At 49.7% G+C, this 27,016-nt stretch overlaps 11 protein-coding genes across 11 annotated transcripts; 7 read left to right on the forward strand and 4 right to left on the reverse strand.

Moving 5' to 3' along the window:
• The first annotated feature begins 1,122 nt into the window (after positions 1-1,122).
• N7455_003262 (uncharacterized protein) lies at positions 1,123-4,397 on the forward strand. The gene is made up of 2 exons (XM_040959314.2): positions 1,123-1,768; positions 1,839-4,397. The coding sequence occupies exons 1-2, from the start codon at positions 1,220-1,222 to the stop codon at positions 3,945-3,947; spliced, it is 2,658 nt and encodes an 885-aa protein (XP_040810236.1). The 5' UTR covers positions 1,123-1,219; the 3' UTR covers positions 3,948-4,397.
• Positions 4,398-5,049: 652 nt separating this feature from the next.
• Positions 5,050-8,421, forward strand: N7455_003263 (ankyrin repeat protein; the record flags this gene model as incomplete). The annotated part of the gene is made up of 1 exon (XM_040959386.2): positions 5,050-8,421. The coding sequence occupies one exon, from the start codon at positions 5,050-5,052 to the stop codon at positions 8,419-8,421; it is 3,372 nt and encodes a 1,123-aa protein (XP_040810255.2).
• Positions 8,422-8,647: 226 nt separating this feature from the next.
• N7455_003264 (RTA1 domain-containing protein) lies at positions 8,648-9,644 on the reverse strand (the record flags this gene model as incomplete). The annotated part of the gene is made up of 3 exons (XM_065604453.1): positions 8,648-9,099; positions 9,184-9,426; positions 9,491-9,644. 3 exons carry the CDS (start codon positions 9,642-9,644, stop codon positions 8,648-8,650), a joined length of 849 nt encoding a protein of 282 aa, XP_065462944.1.
• A 408-nt stretch (positions 9,645-10,052) lies between these two features.
• N7455_003265 (Zn(II)2Cys6 transcription factor domain-containing protein) lies at positions 10,053-11,508 on the forward strand (the record flags this gene model as incomplete). The annotated part of the gene is made up of 3 exons (XM_040959335.2): positions 10,053-10,121; positions 10,168-10,958; positions 11,034-11,508. 3 exons carry the CDS (start codon positions 10,053-10,055, stop codon positions 11,506-11,508), a joined length of 1,335 nt encoding a protein of 444 aa, XP_040810193.2.
• Positions 11,509-11,735: 227 nt separating this feature from the next.
• N7455_003266 (Hsp20/alpha crystallin family protein) lies at positions 11,736-13,220 on the reverse strand (the record flags this gene model as incomplete). The annotated part of the gene is made up of 1 exon (XM_040959322.2): positions 11,736-13,220. One exon carries the CDS (start codon positions 13,218-13,220, stop codon positions 11,736-11,738), a length of 1,485 nt encoding a protein of 494 aa, XP_040810226.2.
• Positions 13,221-14,624: 1,404 nt separating this feature from the next.
• N7455_003267 (putative pyridine nucleotide-disulfide oxidoreductase) lies at positions 14,625-16,358 on the forward strand (the record flags this gene model as incomplete). Its single annotated transcript, XM_065604454.1, has 1 exon — positions 14,625-16,358. The coding sequence occupies one exon, from the start codon at positions 14,625-14,627 to the stop codon at positions 16,356-16,358; it is 1,734 nt and encodes a 577-aa protein (XP_065462945.1).
• A 700-nt stretch (positions 16,359-17,058) lies between these two features.
• N7455_003268 (C40 family peptidase) lies at positions 17,059-17,833 on the reverse strand (the record flags this gene model as incomplete). The annotated part of the gene is made up of 2 exons (XM_040959316.2): positions 17,059-17,068; positions 17,121-17,833. The coding sequence occupies 2 exons, from the start codon at positions 17,831-17,833 to the stop codon at positions 17,059-17,061; spliced, it is 723 nt and encodes a 240-aa protein (XP_040810272.2).
• A 1,860-nt stretch (positions 17,834-19,693) lies between these two features.
• On the forward strand, positions 19,694-20,194 carry N7455_003269 (uncharacterized protein; the record flags this gene model as incomplete). The annotated part of the gene is made up of 1 exon (XM_040959324.2): positions 19,694-20,194. One exon carries the CDS (start codon positions 19,694-19,696, stop codon positions 20,192-20,194), a length of 501 nt encoding a protein of 166 aa, XP_040810173.2.
• Positions 20,195-20,840: 646 nt separating this feature from the next.
• N7455_003270 (uncharacterized protein) lies at positions 20,841-22,111 on the forward strand (the record flags this gene model as incomplete). The annotated part of the gene is made up of 2 exons (XM_040959390.2): positions 20,841-20,999; positions 21,080-22,111. The coding sequence occupies 2 exons, from the start codon at positions 20,841-20,843 to the stop codon at positions 22,109-22,111; spliced, it is 1,191 nt and encodes a 396-aa protein (XP_040810273.2).
• A 723-nt stretch (positions 22,112-22,834) lies between these two features.
• On the forward strand, positions 22,835-24,646 carry N7455_003271 (Zn(II)2Cys6 transcription factor; the record flags this gene model as incomplete). Its single annotated transcript, XM_065604455.1, has 3 exons — positions 22,835-23,677; positions 23,737-24,195; positions 24,251-24,646. The coding sequence occupies 3 exons, from the start codon at positions 22,835-22,837 to the stop codon at positions 24,644-24,646; spliced, it is 1,698 nt and encodes a 565-aa protein (XP_065462946.1).
• Positions 24,647-24,794: 148 nt separating this feature from the next.
• Positions 24,795-26,843, reverse strand: N7455_003272 (amidase family protein; the record flags this gene model as incomplete). Its single annotated transcript, XM_040959365.2, has 1 exon — positions 24,795-26,843. One exon carries the CDS (start codon positions 26,841-26,843, stop codon positions 24,795-24,797), a length of 2,049 nt encoding a protein of 682 aa, XP_040810222.2.
• Between the last annotated feature and the right edge of the window lie 173 nt (positions 26,844-27,016).

The following is a 27,016-nucleotide window of genomic DNA, read 5'->3' on the forward strand; positions in this document are numbered from 1 at the left end:
GTCGAATGGTTTGGGTAAGCGCTTGGGCTTCCGCGGTTCAGGATGTGGCGAGGTGGGCACTGATGCATCCGAGATCGGGAATTGAACGGTTCTAGGGGGTTAAACAGGTACAGGAACACCAGAATTGGCTGAGATGGTTTATATTGCGAGATCTATATATATAGATATTGAAGTTTGGTCCGAGTATATTTTGAGGTATATTTTAAGTACAGTTATCTCAAGTTTACATGCATAAAGTACCTTGGTGTCATGTTGAGAGAAAGTGAGAGCGAGAGATATATATATATAGAGTACGGAGTATCAAGGCACGTCATAAAAAGGTGCCTTGGCAATACCGCGCTAGTATGAACTTGTTTTCCCCAATTCGGACACCAGTTGACAGGATATGTCGGATGGCAGCGGCGTGATCGTGTTTTATATATGAGCTTTTATTGGGTGATCGTAGGCATGTTGGAGTAAAGGTATGTTAGTTTCTACCTAGGTACTTCTAAGGTTCAGCTTAATGTGTCAACATATACCTACCTAGGTAGGTATGTAACATTAACAATTATGAATATGTTATATATTTCCCTCGACTTTTCCTCACACTATACAAAGGAATTGTAAATACTATGATTGCCTATAACTAATTATCCATCTAACATCTGTATTGAGATACTCCGTATATCTCTCCTGTATTTAATTGGGGTCCACATCTAAGACATGCACAGCCAGGGAACCACTCATCTCATAGTTCTATTATTGGCAATAGACCGGGTCAAATGTGCTCCGTCTTTTTTTCCCCTCTGTATTATATGAATATTGCATGTATTCTATTGTAAAATATTATTAAAGAGTAAAATAATAAAATAATATAAAACAATCCAAGTAAAATAAAAATAAGGCTCCGATATTAACATTTTTTTTTCGATTTTATTTATCAAATTACTTCTCCTGACCTTTTCTCTCCTTGTATTTCTCTTTCCCTTTTTCTTTTTCTTTTTTGTTTGGATCTCAGCTCAGCCTCATCCATTCCCTGTGGAAGTTGAAAAAGGGCATCAGGTTTCCTGTCATTCTTTCAATCCCTCCTGCCGATCCATTCCTCAACCCCCTAAACCTCCGCCTCCTCCGATCACCTGCCAAGTACACACTTCATTCCTCAAGGGCTCCCATGCGGGCTTAACCTTCTCTACAGGTCGCCTTCGTCCAACTTATCCTCCCAACATCACTACCACTCAAGATGTTGTCGGCTCCCGTTAAGTCGGCGAAGCGGATCTCGTCTCTGTTCTCACTGGGATCCAAAGATCGGGACTCCCACTCCTCGTCCGCGTCTTCGCCAGTTTTGAATTCCCCAGAAAACCCCATCGACAAACGCCGCCAAAGCAGCTCAAAGCCCACTCGCCATGTCTCGACACCCAATGCTGTTTTCTCTTCCGAGCCTAGAACAATCCCCGATAACCTCGACATGGAGAGCCTACCCCCGCCACCTTCACTGCTGGCGGTAAACCAAGACCTGGCCAACAGCGCCCCGAGTTCGCCCGGTGGCCGCCCGCAGAGCAGAGGTCGCGACATGAGCAGGCCATCCAGCTCCGCAGGGCTGGCTATCCCGGGATCGACCCCGGATTCCCGCCCTAGCACACCGTCATCAAAGCGCAGAAGTTGGATGCCAGGTCGTTCGCGCGCCAGCTCAATCGATAAGCGGCAAACTCCCATGCTTCCAGCTGCTTGGATCGCAGGACTGGACCAGAAGGTTGTTTATGATCTGGGTCCACTATCCAGAGGAGAACAGGTATGCATACGCAAACTCGGTCCGTTTTGAGGGTTTCGAAGTTAATCTTTGTTTTTTTTTTACATTTCAGATTCAGGAACTGTGGAACGAGCAAGGTGACACTTATGTCTATATGTTCCCTCAGAATGCCGGCCGCCCCCCATCTTTCAAGGTCGATTCCACCATATTTGCGGAATCCCCCTCTCTCACCTATCTAGCCCGCGGCAACGACGGCAAGACTGGCCTAGAGCAGGCAACCCGCACATTGTCACTCAACCCAGTCTCTCCGCCCATGTCACCGGTGGACGGTCAGCTCGAAAACGACAACGATGACGACAGTGCGGGAAGCCAAAGAATGGCATTCGAAGATACACCCGAGGAAGCGCCGGAACTCCATCTTTATCTCCCCATTCCGCTGAACTGCGATGTGTCCAACCCGCAAGCCAGGCTCACTCCAGAGGACACAGAGACTCTTCTTTTGTTCCGCAACCTTTTCGCATTCCTGCTCGGCCAGTCTTTGATTGCCTCACCCAAGTCATCCACCCTTTTCTCTATTTTCATGGACGTGGCCGTCCTTTTGGCCCGGTTTGAGTTCTCCAACCTGGATGCGTCCAACTTCGGTGAGACCGCCACCTCCAGTTTCAGCAACTACTGTGAAGAATTGCGCCTTGCAGATGTCCGTCGAAGCAGGGAGAAGACGATCGAGGCCATCGTCTTGGGTGAGCGTCTGCGCTACTATCCACTTTATGTCGAGGGTTTCGTCCATGGTGTTGGAAAGCTGGACGAACTCAAGCAACTGCGGAGCCCTAAATATACCTTCATCCACCCCATTACGCAGAAACGCATGGAGCGCGCGTTCATTGATCTCGACACCCGTATTCGCGGTCTCTATGGCAAACTCGAAGATTTCGACTTCCCTTCTGTCTTCTCCGGTGTCGCCAACTCCACTACCTCCCAGGAAAGTAAGGTGGTGCGCTTCAAGAACTGGAAATCGGGATTCCACGAATTCCGCCGCTTTACAATCCAGTACTACCGCCAGAAGTACGGCTCGTGGCCGCCCAAGGCTCGATCGAAGAAGAACGAGTTCGAGGAGAATGGTCTTAACCGTCTTCTCCTTTTGGATTTGTACCACGATTTCACCGATCTCTACGATTTGATGGTTGACCGCACATCCCTGACGACGCGTACAATTGATACTTCGGGCGCAGGCAGTGACTCAGTAGAATCAACTGACCCGAAGCAAATGACCGTTCGCGCCTTGCGACAGGTTCTCTCCGAGTATGACCGCAGCACACCGCCGGTGCTTCCTCCCATTCCATTTGACATTCCACAGCTGCCTTCGCTGCAGCCCTTGCATCGGAAACCGCTCGACGCCAAGAAGGAGGCCAAGCAGAGCACGAAGAAGCTCAAGAACTCCGACATTAATGCTGTCCTGATGGGATCTTATACCCGGGAAGCCATGCGACCCACTCCTTTCATTGAGAGCTTCATGCAATTCGAGCGTCGCTCCGCGCACGGCAAGAATGTTAATGACATTACCGATCTCCGATGTGGCCAATGGATCTTCCTATACGCTGTCATTCAAGCCCTCCCCATGCTGGTAGTGGATGTCCCTGATGTGCACTTCAATGAGGGCGTGGAGTATTTCCTCTGCATTGCCCCACGCGGCGGTGCTCCCTGGATTCATAACGACACTAAGACTGCTCGCAGTTGGTTCGGAGTTGCGGGTGGTGCTGGTGTGGTTAGCTTGCCATCTGACGTAGTCATTAATGGAGTGGAAGGTGTATACCGCCGCAGTCATTGCTGGCAAGTGGCCGAGCAGTGGGCCGAGGCGGGTGCTCTTCTCGATCCACCGATGGTGGAAGACGCCGCCTACGATGATGAAGAGTCTTCTATATCATCACCTTACCAGGGCCAACAATCGTCGGCTGGATCTTCTTCGGAACCTTACCCGAACCCTATGATGGTCCCCGGTGGGCTGACCCCGCCCCCTCCAGCCATTCCACGAACCCGCTCGCCTGCCGCTGCTCAACGATCTGAGCATCGCCACTCATTCTACCCTGGATTGGAAGCCTTGCCTCTTCCCGCTGGCATTGCTCCCATCGAGCCTCCCACACGTCCGATCAGTCGATTCAACCCGAACATGAGTTTCGACGATATTCTCAAGGAAGTCCCGAAGAAGGACAAAAAGAAGCACTAAATATCCTTGTCTTGTGTCTTTTCTCTATGATTAGATTCTATGACACTACGATACGGCCTGCATATTCACAATACGAACTTGTTTTGTGACTCATGATTTCCGTACTCATTGACCGTTTCATTCTTTTTCTTTTGATAGGCGCATTTTGTAAGCCGAACTACTGGGCTGGATCGGCGTGATGCACAGGGAGGCGAAAGCAAAAAGCGAGAACTTTTTAATTCATCGGGGGCAGCATCCATGGAGAAGCATATCATAATTATCGGCATATGGGCATCAGCATCTCCGGAGGAGGGGCTTTTTCTTTTTTCTATTCACCTTGTCATTTTAATTTTTCTTTCTGCTTTTCTTCTCTCTTCGCCTCGGATTCCCCCCTGTTTCCTGTAGTTTGTGACGCTGGAAGCTGCCCAATAGAAATATAGATTCTAATGTCTACAATTCTGTGCATGAGGGTTTATTTACTGATTGTTGTATTTGTAGTTCTTGTAGTTCCTGTGCCATTGAGTTGTTCCGGATCCATGGTTCCGGCTTGAGTTACCGGGTTCTTAATTTCTTTGTTTACACCGACTAACTATATACCTACCTAGGTAGGTAGTATGGGTATTGGACTTTTCAACGCTGCCATACCCTAAATTTACCTGCACTTTACATAAAGGTCCTTCCTCTCTCCCAATCAAATCATGCAATTCGTCAAATGGTGAAACCATGTATAGTTATGCTGGGGCCAAACCCACTAAAGCAGGCAATACGAGAGGGATCAGCCGTACAGCCTCTTTTCATTTGAACGCCGTCGGTTACAGAATCCCCGCAGGATTGGGGGCTAAGGAAAGAAAGGACCTTCATGCCCGCAGATCTCTTCCAGACGGGGAAAGGGCCATTTGCTGTCGTTTAAGCTTGATTATTCAAGTCTAGCTTTGTCCAATTCCTCCTAACTAACCCCATCCCAAAGTACTTCACCTTATCGGGAAGGAAAAAAAAAAAAAACCAAAGAGCCTCAATAACTCAACAAAAAACCGGCGACAATGAATTAACGACATCCTATACACAACAATTTACAATATATATATACCCTAATATCATCGCAACTCCCCTCACTCTACCCACCATGCCACCCTCTCGCTCCAGCATAACGAGCGACAGCCACGAGCGCCTGGAGCCTCGACTCCTCCGCGCCGCAGAATCAAATGACATCGACTCCCTCAAAAAGACAATAACCCTCGCCAGCGAGTACAACCAATTAACCGACAACTTCCTCCGCATCGGGTTAATGCGCAGCGCCGAACGAGCCTGCATCGCAGCAACAGAATACCTCCTCACTCTCGGCGCAAAAACAGACGTCCCCTCCAACCGCGCCTCACCACTCCTCCGCGCCGTCGAGCGCGACCACTACGAAATCGTCCGTCTCCTCCTCGACCATGGCGCAAGTCCAGACTCCGCAGACAAAGAAGGTCGAACGGCGCTCATGACTGCTGCATGGAAGAACCACGCTGATATCCTGCACTTGCTCATTATGCGCGGCGCGGATGTTAATAAGCGCGATCTGCGTCGGAGGAATGCGTTGCATAACCTTGCCGCCGATAAGGCTTGTCGGTGGGGGTGGGGGGATGAAGTTGTGAGATTGTTGTTGAGAACGGAATGTCTTGTTGATGGTATCGAGGGGCAAGATGAGCTTGGACGGACGCCGTTGCATTGGGCTTGTGCGTCTGGGAATTGGAGGTTGGCGGAGATGTTGTTGACGAGGAATGTTGGTGAGGGGGAGGTAGCGCGGATGCCGGCGGAGATCGATGCTGTTGAACTGCGTGGGAAGACCGCGTTGCATATTGCTACTGCCCATGACCGGGCGGATATTGTGCAGTTGTTGCTGGCGCACAGGGCGGCTGTTAATGCTGCGAGTGATGGTGGCTGGACGCCGCTTCATAATGCCTGTGATAAAGGATGTGAGGAGATTGTGCGGATTTTGGTCAGTGAAGGTGCGCATATCAATGCTCAGCTTTTGAATGGTATTACGCCGCTGCATCTTGCTGCGCAGGGGGGTCATAAAGAGGTTGTGGAGTGTCTTCTTGAGAGGCCGGAATTGAAGAGGAGGGTTAGGGATAATTTTGGAAGTACGCCGTTTTTGCGCGCGGCGCAGTTCAAGAGGAAGGATATTGTGCTTCTGCTTGCGCCGTTTAACAATGTCGAGAGTCTTTCTGATGATGTTAAGGATGCTTGTGCGGCGTTTGATGCTACTGTGGTTGATTTTGGAAACTTTCATAATGAGAATCGGGTTAAGCGCATGTCAGTGTTTAATCTGCTTTATGGGAGGGACCGGGAGAACCCTAGGAAACAGGCTGTTACCACTGTGCCGGCTGATAGCCGTGGGACTGATTTCCGGTGGATTCACTTACCGGCGAACAATATGGCTTGGGTCGAAGCTCTGCTCACCAAGTCTTTTATCGAGGAAGGGGCTCATGATGTTGATGGGTTCAAGGGACTTGAGAAGTCTTTCAACTATCAGCACCGGGGTCAAAGGACACACTCGCATTTTATGCGACCGTTGTGTCAGAATACACCAAGGACGCTGCTGCGGCGACATGAAGATGAGTCTTCGGAGGAGCCTGCGTCTGAAAATATGCAGGTGAAGGCCATGGATACCGCTACCCGCAAGCCAAAAGGCACAGGCGGCAAGCCTGACAAGGTGGATTCTTACTTCCACGATGAAGGGGCAGGGCCACATGGGAAAAAGAGCAAAAACAACCAGAAGCGTGGCAAGTCAGGCAGCGCACCGGGGACCCCCAAGCAGGAGACGAAAGGGAAGTCATCTTGGGGCCAGGGCGAGAAACAGGCGAGGTCATCACCTCTGTCTTCATCAAATCTTTGCAAAGATCCTCACCCTCTGGTTTCTGCGTGCAACGTCTGCGTGTTCATGCCGTATCTACACTTCGAGACCACGGAGCGCAGACAAAAGATGCAGGATGCAATCTCACGAGCGGAAACGCTGGATTTTGTATCCAATGGGATGAAAAGAATGCGCACAAGAGACGAAATGCTCATCGACGCACATCTATCATCCTCAACGACCTCTCTCCATGTCCGCCGAACACTGGACCAGTTTTTCTACCCGAACATCGATACCAAGAGTCGTGACCAGGATCAAGTGGTGTACCGGTACCAAACAAAAAGCCCCGGAATGGAGGCAGACCCCAAGATATTCATGGTGGATCAACTGTGGATGTGGGTTCTGGGCACGAATCTGATTGTAACGGCCTTCCCGCAGAGATGGGACCAGCCCAAGAATGACCCGCTGAACGTGCTGGATGGGATTATTGAGGATATCAATTCCAAAACCCGAGACCCTGTCAAGTCCGTCTATGATCTAGCCATGATAATCACAAATCGATGCTCCGGAGTCTTCGATCGACACCGCTTAGGCGACGAGGAGTACCAGTTCCTCGATATGTTCGAGTCATCCATCGGTATAGCTACGGACAAAGAGACCGTGCTCTTTAACCAATTCAATCACGCCTCCGGACAAGCATCAGACTGGCTGAAAAGCCACCGAAAGCTGAACGGCTCCTTCAGCTCCTCGCCAAAGTCCTGCGATGGGATAGACGAAAGCAGCAGCTACTGCGACGAGGACGGCCAGCCACTATTCGTCGACCGGCTCCTGGACATCGGACAGGAAACCAATCTCTTAGCCGAGACAAAGGACATCCGAGACGAACTGAACATGATCCGGACGGTGCTGGAGCACCAGAACAACGTGTTGCTGGACTTCCAAGAAGTCGTCTGCGAGACGTACCAAGGCCAGCACCGGTCCCAATTTGAGGTTAAGAAACGGTTCAAAGACCAGCAGCGCATGATCGATATGCACCTCAAGGACATCGACCGCATGGATAAACAGGCCGAGCGTATCTATCACTCCATCACGGATCTACTGGATCTCAAACAGAAACACGCCAATGCATTCGAAGCCCGCTTTGCGCGTGATCAGGCTGCTGGTACAACCCGCCAGAGCAAGACAATTATGGTCTTCACTATTGTTACTATTGTATTCCTGCCGTTGTCGTTTATCGCCTCTATCTTCACGATCAACCTGAAAGAATTCGAAAACTTGAACCTCGGCTATGTGGCAAAGTATACCTTTGGTATTGGTTTTGCAATCTCCATCCCACTTGTCTGGGTCGCTCTCACGGTTGATGATATTGGTGGTTTCTTCCGTGTGGGTGGTCGGCGCTGGCTGTCTAACCGGGAGAAGGCGTCTGCGAAGAGTGAACGGGGCGAGGAAACGCTCCAGGCTTTGGAGATGGAGAAAATGATCAGTTTGTCGCGTATGCGGAGGAGTATCGATGTTGGATATGGTGGGAATCTTCTACCTGTTTCTACACGTGGCACGGGGACGTCGAGGAGGCCTGATCTATACGTCGGTGGATTGGGAAATGGTACTGTGCGGAAAAGTTACGATCTGCGGTCTAGTCTGGACTACAGATCACGATGATACGATTTATGGCATGTAATGATTGAATATTGTGTCTTATAGCTTGTCGTTTTTGTATTGTACATTTTGTTGTTTCGATATTTGGGCGAAAGCTGGATATACCCGTCTTCTACATAGTACTAAAAGTAATTGAAGTTCTGGTGAGAATTGGAGAAGTTTTGACGAGAATTAGAAATTATTCTTAGTAGTCAACTGCATCAGCCCTAGAAGCTACAACATTCGCTCTCTAGCTTAGCTGCATCACATCTGAATATTCCCGGCTTCCCTCTTTCCCATTCCCTATGACCTTAGCGGGGTGGCACACGTTCATGACGACCATGGCGATAAGCATCAACAGTCCATCGAAGATGTACATGAACACCTCGTGTGTCATGGTGTATCCATTGTAACCCTCTTTGTATTCGACCAAGCGGAAAATAGACCGCACCAGAATCAGGAAGCTGGCGATGTACAATCCAACGAGGATTGTGAACCAATTGCGCTGTCTCCAGCCATCACCGCGGGTTTGATCGCGATCTGACTGCGATTTGGAAGTAGGTTGACGGGAGATGCGGAAATGAAAGACCGTTGTGACGATCACGAAGAAGCCGAAGAAAAGGAGTTGGACGACCAGGCCACCGATGGTGATGTTCGAACCTGCTTCACGCATGGAGCCTCCTGTGGACATGAGACCGCCGCCTGAAATGAGAGAGATGATTAGCTTTCATGTTCTCAGACTGTAGCTGGCCTGTTGTTTCATTTGATGACAAGTGATTTACTTACCAGCGCATTGCAAGAAGAACGAGAACACATCTCCTGTCACGAAGATCTTGGTCATCCACTTGATTGGCACCATGCTGAGGTGCTCGGCCTGAAGGTAGGTAACTGTTCGGCCGAGGATCATGTAGATAGATGCCGCGTATAGCGGCGGCGCGAGCAGGATAAAGAGTGTCTGCATGGCGTACAGCGGGATCCCATAGAAGTTGTCATGCGACGCGGCTCGACAGATATACCCTATGATTTGGACTGTATGAGTTGAGAGAGAGAGTTAGTTGTGATTTTAAACAGCCAAACAAATAGCTTCACGTACAGATTCCACCAATCACGAAGGGAATAAAGTACCAGCATTTTGACTTGGTAAGCTGATACCCGTGGTGAGCGGTTGAAGCGCTGAAGAGAATGATAAAGATAATAGCGGCGGGAAGAGAGGGATTGTACCCATAGATATTCCGTTGGTCAGACATCTTGAGATGAGATGAGTGAACGTTTGAAGAAGTTGAGTTCATTTATGGTAGTTGGGGTACGCGTTTGGACTTTATATGAACCTGGGCAACAGCCATCGGCTGGGAAACAACCATCGCTACCAGCTACCACCATAGCCTCAAATCAGAAAAAAAGTTCCTCCACGATCCACTATAAATTTAGGCGACCTTATAATTGAACGAATTGATTTGAGCGTTATTCTTATAATTTGGGGAAATATCTTGGCTTTTACGCAGTTTGGATAGACTATGTGGGGGCATTGAAGAGGCTTGTCGGCGAATTCGTTCCCGTCTCCGTTTCCGTATTCGTTTCCCCGTAACCCCCGTATCCGCACTCGAATTCGAATTGGTCTCCTTTCATCAATTTGATTTCACTATACATCTTTTATAATGGGTCCAAGGAGATCACATCGCAAGTCACGCAACGGCTGTCCACAATGTAAATCGCGGAGACTAAAGGTATGGCGAGCACCCCCTAGCTTGAACATATTCTAACCCAGCACAGTGCGACGAACAATATCCATGTACCAACTGTGTTAAACATGCCATTCAATGCTCCTATGTTGAGCGTGGCGTACCAACCCCGGCTGAAAGTCCAGCTACTCAGTCAGGGTCATCGGTGCCGTCTTATGGACCTTCGCCATTGAACCCAGAGTCATATCCGGCAACTCCCGCCGGGGACCCGGGGACTCTGGACCACGAACAGCCTAAGTCAGAGAGTAGATCTGATCTACTGCAATTTCTGTCCGACTCACCGGCTGAAATCCCGGCTTTGAATACGGATGACTGGGCATCAGATCTTGAACTCATGCACCATTACTGCACCGTGACATGCAACACTCTGACAATCCGCGAAGACTCACGGCATGTCTGGCGCACTGTTCTCCCAATGGAGGGATATTCCAATAGATATTTGATGCACGGTATACTGGCTTTGGCTGCTTTGCACCGCTCCTCTCTCTTCCCAACTCAGAAAGAAAAGAATCTCAAGGCATCTGCCTACCACCAGGCAGCTGGGCTAAAAGAATTCCGGGAGCTCATTTCCTCCCCAATCGACCCTAGCAACTGGCAGCCCGTTTTCTGCTTTGCTTCTATGATCATGGTATACATCTGTGCCTCGCCGGTCCGACTGGGGGAGGATTGCTGGCCTGCTCCGATATCGAATATGGTGGAGCTCTTTTCCGTCGTCAAGGGATTGCAGACTATCATGGAGCCATGGCTACGCTCTCTTCGAAGAACCCAGCTCGCACCGCTTGTTAACTGCGTCTGGCTTGAAGATGAAATGCTCATTCCAAGGTGAGTTTGGAGTTCTTGTAATCCCACATTGGAGGCATGGTAATTGTTGAACCGAGCCAACTAACACCGTTTCAGCCCAGCGACCATGCAGCAATCCCTTCTTCCTCCTGACATCCAGGCTCGGATATCACAACTCCATCGGTTTATTGATGATTATCCATTCCCTCACATACAAACCCAGTCCCACCAGAACTTGAGCGCCCCGGATGAGTTACCACGCCCTTCCGATTACCGAGCAGACTACAAGCACGCAATGAAGTACTTTGAGAACTCGACTCGTCAGATAGAGCTTGCAGGGCCCCATGTGGAGGTTGGCATGGTCCTGATGTGGGCATATTCACTTTCTAAACAATTCCAAGCTGATTTGGAAGCATTCCATCCTGCAGCTCTGGTCCTGCTGAGTCATTGGTGTGTGCTGCTGCGTATTGTTGACCATTCCTGGTTCATCAAAGACACTTCACTTCAATTACTGGAGGAGATTGAGAACAAAATCAACCCCGGCTTTAGGGAATGGCTGGTATGGCCGAGAAGATGGGTCTTTGGCAAATGATCCCGATATACCCCGTTTAGTGTATTACGACATATGGATAGATATTCGTCATGGGACTTTCGTTTACAAGACTTTACAGAATGATAAATTGGTATATATTCCACCCGATTTCGAGTGGCGATTCATTATTTCAAGGCAAACAATTCCAAATATGAAACGACAGATAAAAACAAAATTGCATAACACAAACTCCAACCAATCCAAATTCACAGAAATTCGACCTATACTCACTGCACATGGACCTTGACATACTCTCTCGTCTCACCATCTTCAACATCGCTTGCTTCAGACTCCACCGGAGTGAGAGTCCTCTCATCCACGATCATGGCATCCTTCTCATTCCTCAAATCACCATCCTCCACAATAACCTTCTTCTTCCCAACCTCAGGATCCTGAACAATCTTCGGCAAAGTAACATTCAAAACACCATCCTCCAGCTTCGCCGAGATCCCATCAACAACAACGAAGGCCGGTGCAACACGAGTCCCAAGACGGACCTCGCGCTCAAAGACACCAACGTGCTGACCCCGCTCTTCCATAACAAGAGCCTGGTGCATATCCTCATTGACACCGGGACGGTAAACAACACCCGCCAGATGCAGAACAGACTCATCAGCATCATAGTCAATGCTGAGATCGCTCTTCTTAGCTCCGGGAAGTGAGACATGCACAATGTACTTGGCCGGGGTGTCGAAGACGTCAACGGAGGGCGTGAAGTCAACACCCTCTGCGGTAGGCCCGTTCATGGGGAACCCAAGTCCTGCACCGAGCTGGCGCAGGAAGTCGAACGGACCGCCGAAAGGAGGTCCGCCGTGGTGTCTGCCGCGGCCACCGGGGCCTCCCTTGTGGTGGTTGCCATGTCCGCGGGGCCCGAAACCGAAGGGACCGGCGTTGTGGTGGTGGCCTGGGAAGCCGTATGGACCAGGGTGGGGACCGTGTCCGTGTCCATATCCATGTCTGCCTCTTCCGTCGCGGCCAGGGCCCCCGAAGGCGCCGGCACCGTGGTGGTGGTCATGGCCGTAGCCGTGGAAGTTGTAAGGACCAGGGTGAGGCCCGTGGCCGTGCTTTCCCTTGCCACCCTTGCCGCGGAAGGGACCTGGTCCATGGTGACCGGGACCTCCATGGCCCTTGTTCTTGCATTTTCCGTGGCCGTGGCGGCGGTAATTGTCGGGAGAGTCAGAGTCCGATGCCGAGGTTTCGATGTTCTCTTTAGAGGCGGAGGAAATGGCGTTGCCCTCGGAGAGCTCACCGACTTCTTGGGGTGCTTCGGAGCCCTGTGGGAATTCCTTGGAGGTGTTGTGGTGACCGCGGTAACCATATGGCCCGGCGTGAGGGCCATGTCCATGCTTTCCCTTGCCACCTTTGCCATGGAATGGGCCTGGACCATGGTGGCCGGGGCCTCCACGACCCTTACCCTTGCCCTTACCATGTCCGCAGTGGTCGCAGCGATGGTGGTGGTTGTCTGGGGAGTCTGAGTCCGATGCTGAAGTTTCGTCTTTCTCCATATTGTCGTTGGCCTCAGTGGCTTCACCTGCTTGAGCACCTCGGGTGGTATTGCCGCTCTGCTGGGTGTTATCCCATCCACGACGTCCACGATGTCCGTGGTGTCCGCGGTGGCCGTGAGGAGCAAAGAAAGGATGGTCCTCTAGATTTCCGTTGACGAAGTCCCAAAACGGATTGGGAGGCTGGTTGAGTTGGTAGATGGAAGCCATCTTGAACTGATAGATTGATGTAAAATATGTAACTTGCGAAAGAGAATGATATGTTGGAAAATATCAAAAGTAGAGAATAGAAGCGAAGAAAAGTGAAAGACACTTGATCTGATATTAGAGAAATGCACAGAAGCAAAATGCTGCCCTTATATATGCAACTGGTTCTACACCCAGGCAGCCAGGTATACGTACGACAGCCTGCCTAACCATATGCATCATCTTCACGCCAATTCGCCATCAGAGCTCGGAGCCGAGAATTAGTCCCAATGTAGCAATATATCGGAGATAGCCATACATTTCAAAATGATCCCCGAACCTTCGAGAAACCTAAAACCCGGAGGGGCGAATAAAGATACATCGATGAGGCTGAAGGTACAGCGGAGAAAAAGAGACCATTCCCGATTAGGTATTCTGCCCCTAAATCCGACGTTCAAATCCGACGTTCTGACTCAGACTGTGGCTGCGCCACTCGGGGTACGTGTGTGCGCCACATGACGCCACACATGCGTGTCATAAATCCGAGATGTTTGTCACCGCCCTGTTCACCGCCTATTAAGTGAAGGCAAAATCTCGAGACGTGATTATTTGATGCGAATGGACGGACAAGTTCGCTGAATCTCATGCCATTTGCTTGAACACTATCGAGACATGTTATAACCGGCACTAATTTGGATTCGGGCGTCTTCATGCAGTGCCAAGGAAGCTGGCCTCTCAAGTCGAACACAAGTGCATCCGTTGGACCGCGGAAGAGAACGCGAGAAAACAATCGGGGACCTGGTTGTAGGCTTGTTATCTCGAAATCTAAATCAGCATCAAAGCTTCAAGTCGCTAAAACCTCGGAGATCCTTGAGATAACCTTGAAATCCATGTTGCATGTGTATGATCCATGTGATTTTGCCAAGCCCTAGCGCAACCCCATCGTATGACGCTCCCCTTGAACTCATAATATCTTCGTTTTCTCCCCTCTTCTTCACAAGTTCCCCTCAAACTCATTTACAGCTGATAAGAATCTGCCAAAAATATTTCAGTGCCATGTGAACAGCATGTGCCTGAACCTCCCGATCGTCTCCGACGGCACGTGCAGTTCCTTCTCACCGACTGCTCCGAAGGGTTCCGGGTGTCCACGAGCTTGATAGATGGAGCAGTAACAGATTTCAGTTCCCAACATATTCACGGGAACACGAAGATCCGAAGGACTATGGGTCATACCAAGTGGGCCAGGCCCAAGATCCGCTCCGGGTGTCTCCTTTCCTTACCCTGCCGACAGTGAAGTCATCGATGTGTCAGCGGAAGAGTAAACCTTATGAGCAACAATGTCGCATTTAGATTTTGGTGGTAGAATGGGATCATTTTTGAACAGACCATCTTCGATTTACTGACAGACTGAGTTAGTCCTGCATTATCATGCAAACCCGGCCATTGAGCGCGATGCTCCCTCTGCGGCGCCAGGCCCTACGTATACTGAATCCGTTCCCTTCCCTTGCCCGCCCTCCCAACTCTACATACATATCTTCTAGCATTGCCCCAGCATTTCACGCATCAGGCCGGAGATGCCTCGCAACACAAGTTGAAAAGCCCCCCGCAGCTCAGGAGCATGAAAATAAAAAAGAACGAGTCGTCATTCTAGGATCCGGCTGGGGTGGATACACTCTCTCGCGAAGGCTTTCTCCAAAGACCTATGCACCTCTCATAATCTCACCACGCTCATACTTCGTTTTTACTCCTCTCCTGACCAATACGGCCAGCGGGTCCCTCGATTTCTCGAACATCGTCGAGCCCGTGCGCGACCCGCGCGCCAAAGTCGACTTCATCCAAGGAGCTGCGCGCGCAATCGACCTGAAAAAGAAGACCGTTATATGCGAAGCAACAGTCGTCAAAAGTGGCGTCACCGAGTCACCCCGCACGACTGAAGAGCGGCGAGGAACCGAGGAAGGCCCGGAGGCCACGAATAAGGAGCCGATGCAAGCGCTCCTCCAATGGGAACAGGGGGAAATATTCGAAGTACCCTATGACAAGCTTGTCATTGCGGTAGGCGCTGTCAGCCGCACGTTTGGAACACCGGGGGTGCGGGAGAATGCAATGTTCTTCAAGGATATCGGGGACGCGAAGAGGGTCAAGCGGCGCGTGCGGGAATGTTTCGAGCTGGCCGTCCTGCCATTCACTACACCAGAGATGCGAAAGTGGCTGCTGAACTTTGCCATTGTTGGCGCTGGTCCAACCGGAATCGAACTTGCGGCGTCACTGCGCGATTTCATCTACTCCGATATGATGGCCCTATACCCGAGTCTTGATGAAATCCCGAAGATCACTTTGTACGATGTTGCGCCCAAGGTGCTTTCGATGTTCGACGAGTCGCTTTCTCGATATGCAATGGAGACTATGGAGCGTGAGGGTATCGATATCAAGACCTCCCACCATGTCAAAAGTTTGCGCTGGGGCCCGCCTGGTGCACCTCCGCCATACAATATGGACCCGAAGCGCTGTCTGACTCTTACAACTGAAGAGGACGGTGAACTGGGTGTTGGAATGTGTGTTTGGGTAACGGGTAATGCCATGCCCAAGTTCATCACCGAATCGCTTGATTCAATCGACGCATTCCCCACAGACTCAGTCCGTAGCATGGAGGCCTCACCAGAAGCCCCCGAAAATCCCGAAAACGCATCGTGGAAATTCAAGAAAGCCCCCAAGAAAGGTCCCCTTGTCGTCGACGGGCACCTGCGGGTGCAGCTGCAAAACGAAACAGGCCAGACGGCCGTTCTCCGGGATGTGTTTGCATTGGGTGACAACGCCATGCCGGAGACCGGTGCCCCTCCTGCAACGGCACAGGCTACCTACCAAGAATCGAAGTGGCTAGCTGATCGCTTGAACAAAGGTGACCTGGATCGGACTCCGCCTTTCTCTTTCCGCGACCTGGGCACGATGGCGTACATCGGTGATGAACGGGCATTGATGCAAATACCCCATAGTGGTGACCGTGGTTCGAAGAGTTTCCTGCCAGAAGGTATCAAGGGACGTACTGCGTCGATAATTTGGAAGATGGCGTACATCAGCATGTCCATCAGCTGGCGCAATAAACTGCGTGTGGCTTTCCGGTGGACATTGAACAAGTTCTTTGGTCGGGATGTCTCGCGGTTTTGAAGGCAATATAGACAGACTATATGTCAATGTTGCCTAGGTAGATCCACATGCAATTCAGGAAATTAAACCCAAGTCTAGCTCATTCGTAGACTGGGTGACTACCTAGGTGACTAGCTGTAAGATGAAAGAGGATGTGATTAAACACCCCCAATGTATTCCGTGGGACTTGTCAAGTGACTATGATACCCAAATGCTTAGCCACTTGTCAAAGAACGCACACGAGAAAGCCCCGTTTGATTTGGATGCTGAGCTGCATGGGCCTCAACAATGTTGATGTCTCATGCATAAGCACCCGGGTTGCTACGGAACCCTCCCCTTATGCTGTCTCATGGGGGCTACGGTGAGATGGTGGTCGAGAGGTCGAGAGGGTTGGGGAGAGAAGAGAAGAAGAAGAAGAGGAAGAAAGGTGGCAGGGGGCCTTTTATATGGTCACATCCCAGGTACCTTCCTAAAATGGATACTCTCCATCGCATCTTCCCTGCGAGAGATGTCACATGCCCACCTTCCCAATTCATCCATTGTTCCTTCCTTTGAATTGTTACCTGCGTAGCTAGTATATATTTGGTTGCTATGGATAAAGAGCGTAGAAGGTTACTTCAATTTCCTATCTAGAGTACCACACAAAAGATCCTCATAAATATCCCAGTATCCGTCTCTCGGTAACCTTCAAAGGAAACCCGACCCAGCCACCCTATATCGCTCAAGTAAATCTATATACCCGTTAGTATGAACAATCCATAAACCAGAGAACGAGATACATACCTCATAACGTAAGGACAGATACTCTCTCCACCATAGGAAGCCCAAATAGCCTGCTCACGAACCGGCGTACCAGTCCGAGCAGCATTAATCATCAACTTATCATTGATAAAGATACCAACATGAGCAACCTTGCTCTTGCAATCACCACCAGTAGCCCAGAACAAGAGATCACCAGCCTTAGCCTGCGCACGCGGATACCGCTTGCCCATGCTAGAGTCATACTGGTCCTGCGCAACACGGGGAATCGTCTTCTTCAATGCCTGGCAGACAGCATACTGTGTCAGACCGGAGCAGTCAAAACCGCCGCCGGAGGGACCCTTGCAACCACCACCGCCCCAGACGTATGGGAGGCCTTTCTCCTTCTCGGCTGCAGCGATGATGGCTTTTCCGGTACCTGTGCTGCTTCCGCTGCCACTGCCGCTACCACCGCTGCTGCATTTAGTGGTCACGTAGCTGCTGCTGCCGGTTTTCACGTAGTAATCGGCTACGTAGCAGCCGTCAGATGTCTTGTCCCAGATGTTGTTGCCGGAGACTGTGTCTCCAGTGGTTTGGCAGGTAATTTCGACATCCTGGGCCTTTTTGTATGACTTGACAACCGCATGACTTGTTCCAGGACCGGAGCGGCAGTTGACGGTGGTGCCGGTGATGGGATAGGCGCTGGCCGCTGTCATGGCCATCGTGAAGGAGAAGGCAATGAGGGAAATAAAATGCATGGTGGATTGTTTGGTTGTACGTCTTTGTGATGGAGAGTTCGTTTTTCCCGTGGTTGGAAGGGCTGAGTTGAAGAAGATGAATCCGAATAGCCATGAACGTTGAAGTCTTATAGACAAATCATCACGATATGCTACGGGAAGATGTATAACCCATTGTAGTGCTCTTCGTGTTTGTCGAGCTGATCGTCGATTCGTATTTCTCTTGCAGCAGGACGGGAGACTTCACTCGTATTCCCTCCTCTGATCCGATATGATCGCCGTTAATCTCGCATTATATACCCCAACCAACTGAGATCTCCAAGATTGTTGACAAAAATAACAACTTCTAGGGATCTAGTAGGCACTAACTGGAGTTTTGGTTGATCTTTTCTCGTAAGTTCGTGTTCCTGAATTTTATACTTCACTAGAAGCCACTAACAACACGAAGAACACGAGAAGTACTATTTTTAGCGGATGCAACCATAATTTAGCTCCAAATCGAATAGCCATATTTAAGCTCATTATTCATGCAGTTTGATGCTCGTCATGATATTCCCCGCATCTTGAATGGTCATTGGGTAATGTATGCACTGAATGTTACATGCCAAAACTGATGCAATTGGGTTGATTTTGAACCCGTTCTAACTTTCATTTCTCGTAGACAAGTGTTGACAAAGGTAGCAAACAGAGAGTCAGTTTGTAATAATTTGTCCGACCCGAGGATTGCTTAAAGGCATATGCGTTTCGAATTCATAGTTATTAAGGTCGGTTGAAAGGGGGCTTGGGTTGGAGACCTGGGCAATATGGGACAAAAGTGAACACGGCACGGGTGCATGTAGAAGACATGTTTCTGTGTAGGCAGGGGGAAATAATAATTCCTGCATAGATACTATTGAATAAGCGTTATTTAGGGCGAAGAATGTTGTCGGGCCAATGGTACCGAAGAAACACCCTACTCCTTTCACTATTTTTAACAAGAAAATGAACGAATCAAATCAATCAGTCTATCATTATTTTTGACTAGCCTATAGCATAACAAAACACTTGAACGTAAAACCAGTCCACATGCTTAACTCTAAGTATTCGACACCCAGGACTTGGAGGGTTCTAACCAACTACATGCATCCACCTATAAAACGCTGTAGGAAAACTATGCATTTGAATTCACGTCCACGCAGTGTGTTTCATGACGAATCATGATCTAGACCATGACGTTTACCTGGATTTCCACCTGAAGAAGCCCTCTTTGAGCGACGTAACTGACAATATGCAAAACCAGTGTGGAAGTCTGGACTCTGTACCACTCTTCTTGGCCTGTCAATATAGTCAGAGAGGAAGTTAGCCATGGGGATGAGTCGATCTATCGTGCCCCTTATACTAATACATCCGATGAAGACTGAAATGAGTTCTTTGATGAAAATGCCCGCCTTTGAATTTGCCCAAGATGTTCTAAGCCAGTATCAATATGCCCTTTGCACAGATTCCCCTTAGGTGATTGTGTATTTTTCCCCAGGATAGAAAATCAGGACAAAGTATTTCTAGTCGAGCATGTGGTCTAATGTGAGGGGTAGCATATTCAAAATGATAGGAGGCACCAAATAAGACTGGACATATTCGAAATACCAACACTGATTGTCAAACATGATTTTAAGCGCTCATACTAAACTTCGAGATACACACTCTATGTGCTATTTCTAATTTGACTGGGCGGCTAGGTGCATTCCGTGATACCCCATTTGCTAGAAGAAAAAAGCGGGGAGAAAAGTATTGAAGACCAGAGGTTCTTATCATCAAACGTTCAGCTCCTTGACTAAGAGTCAGTCACATTGATTTTTCAATTTGCTTCCATCTTCATCATTATCTCCAACTTACTGCGTCAACATGTCAGTCTCCCAAATATACCCAGTCTACAAAGTCAAATTGAAACTAGCAATCCAAGACCCAGACATGCCACCCCCCCGATACCACACCATCCTCTTCGTTCAAACAAACGCACAAGGTCCAGGTAGCGGCATCAAGCACCATGTCACCGGCGACATTGTCACAGGCATGCACTACGAGCCAGCAAAATACGACGACCCAGAGACAGACGAGAACTTCTTCTCAAAGGAACTCATTGGGCATACCAGAGCTCTCAACTATCCCAAGAACTGGAACGATATCCTCAAGTCTATCCCCGCGCCGCCCAAGCAGAAGGCTTTCAACAAAGTGACGATGAAGACGGAGCCTGTCAAAAGTTGGGATCCAATGACGTTTTATGAGCCCGGGGAGCCTCGTCGGCCGTTGATTAAATGCACGGAATGGATTGAGGACCAGGCTATTCCAATTTTGATCAATGCGGGCTTGATTCAGTGGAGGCATGAGCGCATAGCTGGTGCTTAATGTTAGAGAGGTTAGTCTTGACGCCGCTGTTTCAAAGGAGGGTACATCTTCTATGTGGTCCGTCTGGTTTTGATATAATCCATTCTTCCTTTCAATCATAACTTTAGCATCGAGAATTACTTTTTCCTAACTTTCTTTTCACTCTCAAGTGATCTCTATAGAATCGGTGCACGCTTTACCTGCAGTCTCGCTAGATGGTTGACAATATACATTCGAATCAAAGTATAAGTGACCTTTGAAATGATATACAATATTGACCCTTGTGAAAATGATATCCTAACTTGTGTGACCTGACCAAAAAGGTATTAGATGGTGCTTGATCGATATCAAACAAATCGATCTACCTACCTAGAGAGCCGTCAACCATGGTTAACTCCCGCTGTGGGCCCCTCTAGTGCGGCTCTAGTCGCTCGAGTACCTCGATGTAAAGACCGGGCATTTGCACTTGACAGAAAGTATCAATTCGTAGAAGTGACTTTGGAAGTAAAGCCGCAAATAAACTGCTATGCATCGAAGGCGTACCCTGTGGGACGGCACGTTTCAACAGAAGATGCTGCCGGTACTACCCAATTCCCCGGAGTTATTTAATCGATCCTCTTTTGCATAATGCATTAGATCAATATCCAAAATTCCCACTACACCCAACATGAACCCCTTCGCAATCCTCAAGCAGCTTGCCTTCACAGGAAAAGCATTTAAAGAAAACGAACCCGGTTCGCGAGAAGCGCTCATCGCGCAAAGCCGCGCACTCGTGGCCGCACTCGAAATACCAAGCGAATTCATCCAGCGTACTTTCTGGGCAGAGGTGAGAAGACCAGTTCCAGATATAAACCTTTCCCAATACCGCAACAAGCAATCTAATAGTTATTTCCATCGATACAACAGCCCGCCCAGTCCGCCATAATCCGGCTCGCCGTAGATGTGCGCCTATTTCAACACCTTCAAGAAGCAGCCCCAAGGGGTCTCAGCCCGAAATCTCTATCCAAGAGAACAGGCGTCGACGTTGAGCTCCTGACCCGTCTAGCACGGCATCTCGTCGGGATGGACGTGCTCACCTTCCACTCGGGTGCATTCCATGGTACAGCACTGAGCAACGGCCTTGTCGAGGAACGATACCAGCACAGCATTATATTTTGCTATGAAGCCACGCGCCCACCGTTCAATGGGTTCCCAGAATACTTCAAGAAAAACGGATACAGGTCCCCGATGTTGGGTGGCACAGATGGACCCTTTCAGGCTGCGCATAGGACAGACTTATCGTTCTTCGACTGGGTTGCTGCCACGCCGTCGCATCTGCGGCATTTTAATTCGTTTATGAGTGCCTACCGTGCCGGAAAGCCGAGTTGGTTTGATGAGGGCTTTTACCCTGTTTCGCATCGGTTGATTTGCGGATTTGATGCGGAGATTGGTGATACTTTGCTCGTTGATGTTGGTGGTGGACGGGGTCATGATGTTGCTGCTTTTGTGGCGATGTATGGAAATCTGCCTGGGAGGGTTGTGATTCAGGACCGTGAGTCTGTTGTTGCGAGTGTTTTGGAATGTGCTCAAGGGAGGGCGTTTGAAGTGCAGGCTTATGATTTCTTTACGCCACAGCCTGTGAAAGGGGCGAGGGCTTATTCTTTGCATTCTATTTTGCATGATTGGTGTGATGAGGACGGGGTGCGGATTCTGAAGAACCTGGTGCCTGCTTTGGTCAGAGGGTATTCACGGGTTCTCTTTAATGAGATTGTGGTTAGTGAGGAGAAGTCGACGCTGGCAGCGACGAGTATGGATATGATGATGTTGGCGCTTTTTTCGGTGAGGGAGAGGACCGAGGTGGAGTGGAGGGGGATTTTGAAGAGAGTTGGGTTGAGGGTCGTTAGGATTTATACTTATCCCGGTGTTGCGGAGAGTTTGATTGAGGCTGAGTTGGCATAATTAACCTTTTATTTGCTTTTTGAAGAACTCCTTGGGTGCAGCCATATGAATGGATATGGGACTTACGCGAGATAAGTTTCGAAGACACTGACCTGCAAGTTGGAGGATTCAAGGCTTTTGATTTCTTTGGCGATGGCTCGTTTTATCTCTAAGCTCTCTGCAAGTATCGTCATGTCCGACAAGGATGTACTCTTCCACGTGTGTAAATTATCCCCCAACAATTCAAATAATCACCTAATCTCCTTTCTGGCTTGACAGAGGAGGATTATCTGTCTGGTAGATGTGCACGTCGAGAGTATAATTGTGACAGGTGGATGGCACTAAGGAGTGAAATTCCCGGGAGGGAAGTTCGTGACGAACCCCTGGGAGGGAAGGTCGAAGCGCGGTCGCATGTAGTGCTCCGTAACTCTGGGAAATTAATTAAGGGTGTGGGAATGACATCTGATTGCATGTTGAAGAGCCCTAGACATCAATGATCAGCGAGTTAGACGCGATACGATTGAACAGTCAAGGCAAAGAGCCATGTACTGTAGAAGAAATTCCATACTGATCAAGACTTTGGAATCATTCCAAGATTGGCTTAGCTGGGCCAAGACCCACCGATACCTAGTACGGTTAGGCTCTATGTGATCCTCCGGACCGGCGCTCTCAAGCCCTTCGAACACCTCCATTAAGATCATCTCCTTTCTATCGGGATACAGAGAAGCAAAGAGAGCTGGTGCCATGGGACCATTTCCATCAGGATGTTGGACTTGCAAGCTCAGACATCGCAAGTGTGATTTCCGAAAGCCCACCTGTGGGGAGTGTAGGGATCGAAGTATTCCATGCTACGGCTACGGGCCTAAGCCCTCGTGGATGGATGGCGCGACCGCCGAAAGACAAGAGCTTACGCGCATCAAGAATGCTGTCAAGCAGAATTTCCGGGAAGTCCGAAAGTCCCAGAATCATGTTCGGCAAGTTAGGAGGGAGAGATCACGTATTATTAGACCATCTTCTCCCCAGATGCCCGTCGAGGGCCTATTGGCAATGCCAACCCTAGCTGTTCCTGAGCGTCCGTCTCCTTCACTTCTTCCAGAAGTTACCTGCAAGCGACTCGAGCCCAGCCGCAGCGCAGATCTTGCCAGCGAGAGCCCTGGGTATGTCTGTAGCCCAGTCCAAAATGAGAGAAGTACATCAACTGGCTTGCATTCACAGCATCCAGCTCCCTCACATGTCTTCGGGCCGAAAGCAGCATCTCTAGTCATGCATTATCTTGATTCCGTCTTTTACTGGCAGTACCCCTATTTCCGCTCCCGTTCCCGCTTGGGAAATAGAGGCTGGCTCCTATTATTCCTCAGTAGCGGTGGCCCCTTGTACCAAGCCGCCCTAGCGCTTTCCGCGCTTCACCGAAATCAAGTTGTCTCCCAAATAGACTACCAGCGCAATCAAGAGGCATTCGAGTATCACTCAAAAGCCCTGCGGGAGCTTTCTGAGTTTTCGCGCCGCACTGAGACAGAGACGCTCCTCGGCGACAAGTCTCAACTTGCGGAATTTGCATCTTCTAGCTTGATGCTGATAAGTTTCGAGGTAAGAAATTGAGTGGTTGTAGTACTATTATGTCCCAAATATATTTAACGTCTCTCTAGGTCTTTAATGGTGCCGAATACGATTGGCTCCCTCATCTGGATGCCGTGACCACCGTTCTCAGCATGCATTCCCCAGAAGCTCTGCTCGGGCCTGCCAATAGCACAGATGCCACTAAAGTCAGTAACGAACACGTATCGAATGACGACCAACCCCAACCGGGCTTGGAATTTCTCATGGTCCATGCAATATGGTTCGATATCCTATCATGTATCTCGACAGGCCGCGTGCCGCGGATTGCATACCGACGATGGCTCGAAACATCAAAACTTGAGATGGCAGACCTGATGGGTTGTTACAGCTGGGTTATGATCGCCATTGGTGACTTGGCGCACCTGCAGGCTTGGAAAACAGACATGAAGGAGAAAGGAACCTTGAGTGTGCCAGATTTGGTTATGAGGAGCAAAGAGGTTGATACGCGGCTACAGGACGGCATCGACGAGCTTGAACTGACCATTAAAGTGAGTATTGAACTGAATGTATATTTGCACAAACTAACTGTGAATGCCTTCGCAGGAAAATACTAAAGCACCCCTGGCTGCATGGGTCTCGCACATATTTGCACTGGCTTCACTGGTTCTGTCAAGTACCATAGTATCAGGACCATGTGCATCACTCCCAGAAATCAGAGACAGCGTCGGCAAGGCAGTAGATGTACTTCGTGATTGGCCCCTGGCCATCTCCCTTGGAGGCCTGATATGGCCTCTCTGCGTCATAGGATGTATGGCTGACTCTGAGCACCAAGCTTTCTTCCAGTCACTTTTGGCCAACTTTGATACGGGATGTGGAGGGTTTGGAAATAGCCGTACGGCACTCAAGATCATGAAGGATTGTTGGATATTGCAGCAGCACCATGGTAGAAACAGCACGGATCTGGCGTTCCCGATGGGAGTTCGCGTGTTGTTGATATGATGTAATTGCCACTGCTGATTTCCAAGGGGAAAGGAATGAGAAGAAGAGGGAGAGGAGATTTGGCAGCTGGCAGTCCTGGCAAAAAGAGCAGGTGACACCCGATCCAAGACCCTCCACTTCACTGGTGGCCATATTAAATAGCTTCCAACTACTCAACGAGGACTATCTGCGCTGTGCATCTACCATTTGATGCCTTGGCCACAAAGGTTAACATGAAATGGTCTTTGGGAACTTTCGCCAGCGTAGGATATTTGTCACACGCCTTGCGTCTGGTGAGCTGAGAGTCAAATGTCCACTTCCCAGCCTCAACCGTCAGTCCATCTACAGTCTTGCCATCAACGAAGGCTGTGAAAGAAGAGATTTGAACGGGGTCAGGCGAGGTCACTCTGCCGTGAACCGACACCGAACGGACCTCAAACTGATCATCCGTGATTACCTCTGACGTGATATGCTCAACCGACAGTTCCGGCTTCGATGTCGTCAAGCAATTGCCCACCAACGAAAATTTGTCAGTGGGAAGCTCTGGGGCTCTCGGGGGCATAGTTCGTCGTTTGAAGCTGTTTTCGTATGAAAATGCAAAGCGAAGTAAATCTTGGTCTGCCCAACCCTTTGTTGCGAAGGTAATACCCACAGGCATGGACTTGTCTTCCATCTCCCCCATGGGAACCGTGATACAAGGCACGCCAAGGTGCTTAAGCGCCCGACCACCATTAGCATACTTAATTCCATCTTGAAGAGCATGACGCATCGAATCCATATCCTCATCGGCGTTTGCAAAGGGGACATCGCCATTTGTTGGAAAGGCCAGGAGATCTAGGCCCTCGACATCCATCCAATCGTCATACAATGTCTTTCTCATTTTTTCGAGCGCCTTGACAGCCTCCTCGCATTTTGGAAGGGTCTCAAGGGAGTTGGTTCGAACACGGACGGATTCAATCATATCAGGATATCGAACAATGTTCTCAGCCTCGGACATTGCCCTGGGATCATCCAAGGGTGCGATATGCGGGTGGATCTTCTCCGGGTCGGCAAATGTAAGATTTGGAAGTTCAACGTCATTCATGGCACGTAGAAAATCGTCCCATGCCATGGCGATCATCTCGCATCGTTCAAGCTTCGCCCAACTGACTGATAATCCAGGTACGTTGGAGGCCTGACCTGGAAAATCTTGCTTCTCATACTGCTCGACAAGTGGGAATTCCACCTCGACAACTGTTGCGCCCAGGGCCTCTAGGTCCCTGCGTGCGCGATCGAATAATTCCAAGACCGACTTGGTGCAGATATTTGAGTGCTCTGTCCCTTGTCTGCCAAGAAAGCGTGTCGACACGCCTATCCGTTTTCCGCGCAGAGCGTGAGGATCTTCAAGATTATGGAAGTCCAGGGGACGGACTTCCGACGCTTTGGGGATAGAAAGATAAGGTTGATTTCGCCAGAAATCAATTCCCGTTGAGGCCATCTCATCATCAAAAACAACGACGTTAAGCACATCAAAGAGGTCTGGGACTGTCCGCGTATGAGGCACGATAACGTCACATGTTGGATACAGTGGCCACTGTCCTCGATTTGGGATTATGCCGCGAGATGGAGAGTAACCAACCAGGGCGTTATTGGAGGCCGGGGAGCGTCCCGAAGATACTGTCTCTCCGCCAAATCCAAAGGCCGCAAACGAGGCCGTCGTCGAAGTCGCACTGCCGTTGGAGGAACCAGAAGCATATGCTGTTGTGCCATAGGTGGGATTATACGGACTTTCGGATCTACCATACAGACCGCGCTGCGGACCACCATCGGCCATGGGTGGCATATTGGTGCGACCCAAGATGATAGCTCCGGCCTCTCGAAGCTTCGAGACAATAGCCGCATCGTCTGGAGCCACGAGGTCGGCAAAAGCAGGAGATCCGGCTGCAACTGTCATTCCCTTGACCTTGTAGCTGTCCTTGACTGTAAAGGGGATTCCCTCAAGGGGACGAGGGACATGACCTGGTGTTGCGCGGTAGTCATCGGAAGCCTGTGCTTCTTGGAGGGCCTGCGGGTTCAAGACACAGACAGAGTTGAGAGATGGGCCTCGCATATCAAACTGAGCGATGCGGTGTAGGTAAAGAGTAACCAGCTCCACACTAGTCAAGCACCCAGAATTGAGAGCTCGCCTCAGATCAGCAATGCTAGCATCTACCAGGCTGAGGGTTTCTGTGGCCGGCATGGTTGCGAGGATTCAGACACCGAGGGTAGACCTAGGAGGAACAAGGAAGAGCAAAGATGGATTATTTTTGAGAATGATTCCCTGTGTAAAAGAGCACTGAGGCCATTTTATAGAGGAAGCGGCAATGTAAACGGCTACATAGTATGTTGATAATTATGCATTGAAGGGCAAGA

This window comes from Penicillium solitum, assembly GCF_028829755.1.
Source record: "Penicillium solitum strain IBT 25940 chromosome Unknown utg000001l_segment0_segment0, whole genome shotgun sequence".
NCBI lineage: Eukaryota > Fungi > Ascomycota > Eurotiomycetes > Eurotiales > Aspergillaceae > Penicillium > Penicillium solitum.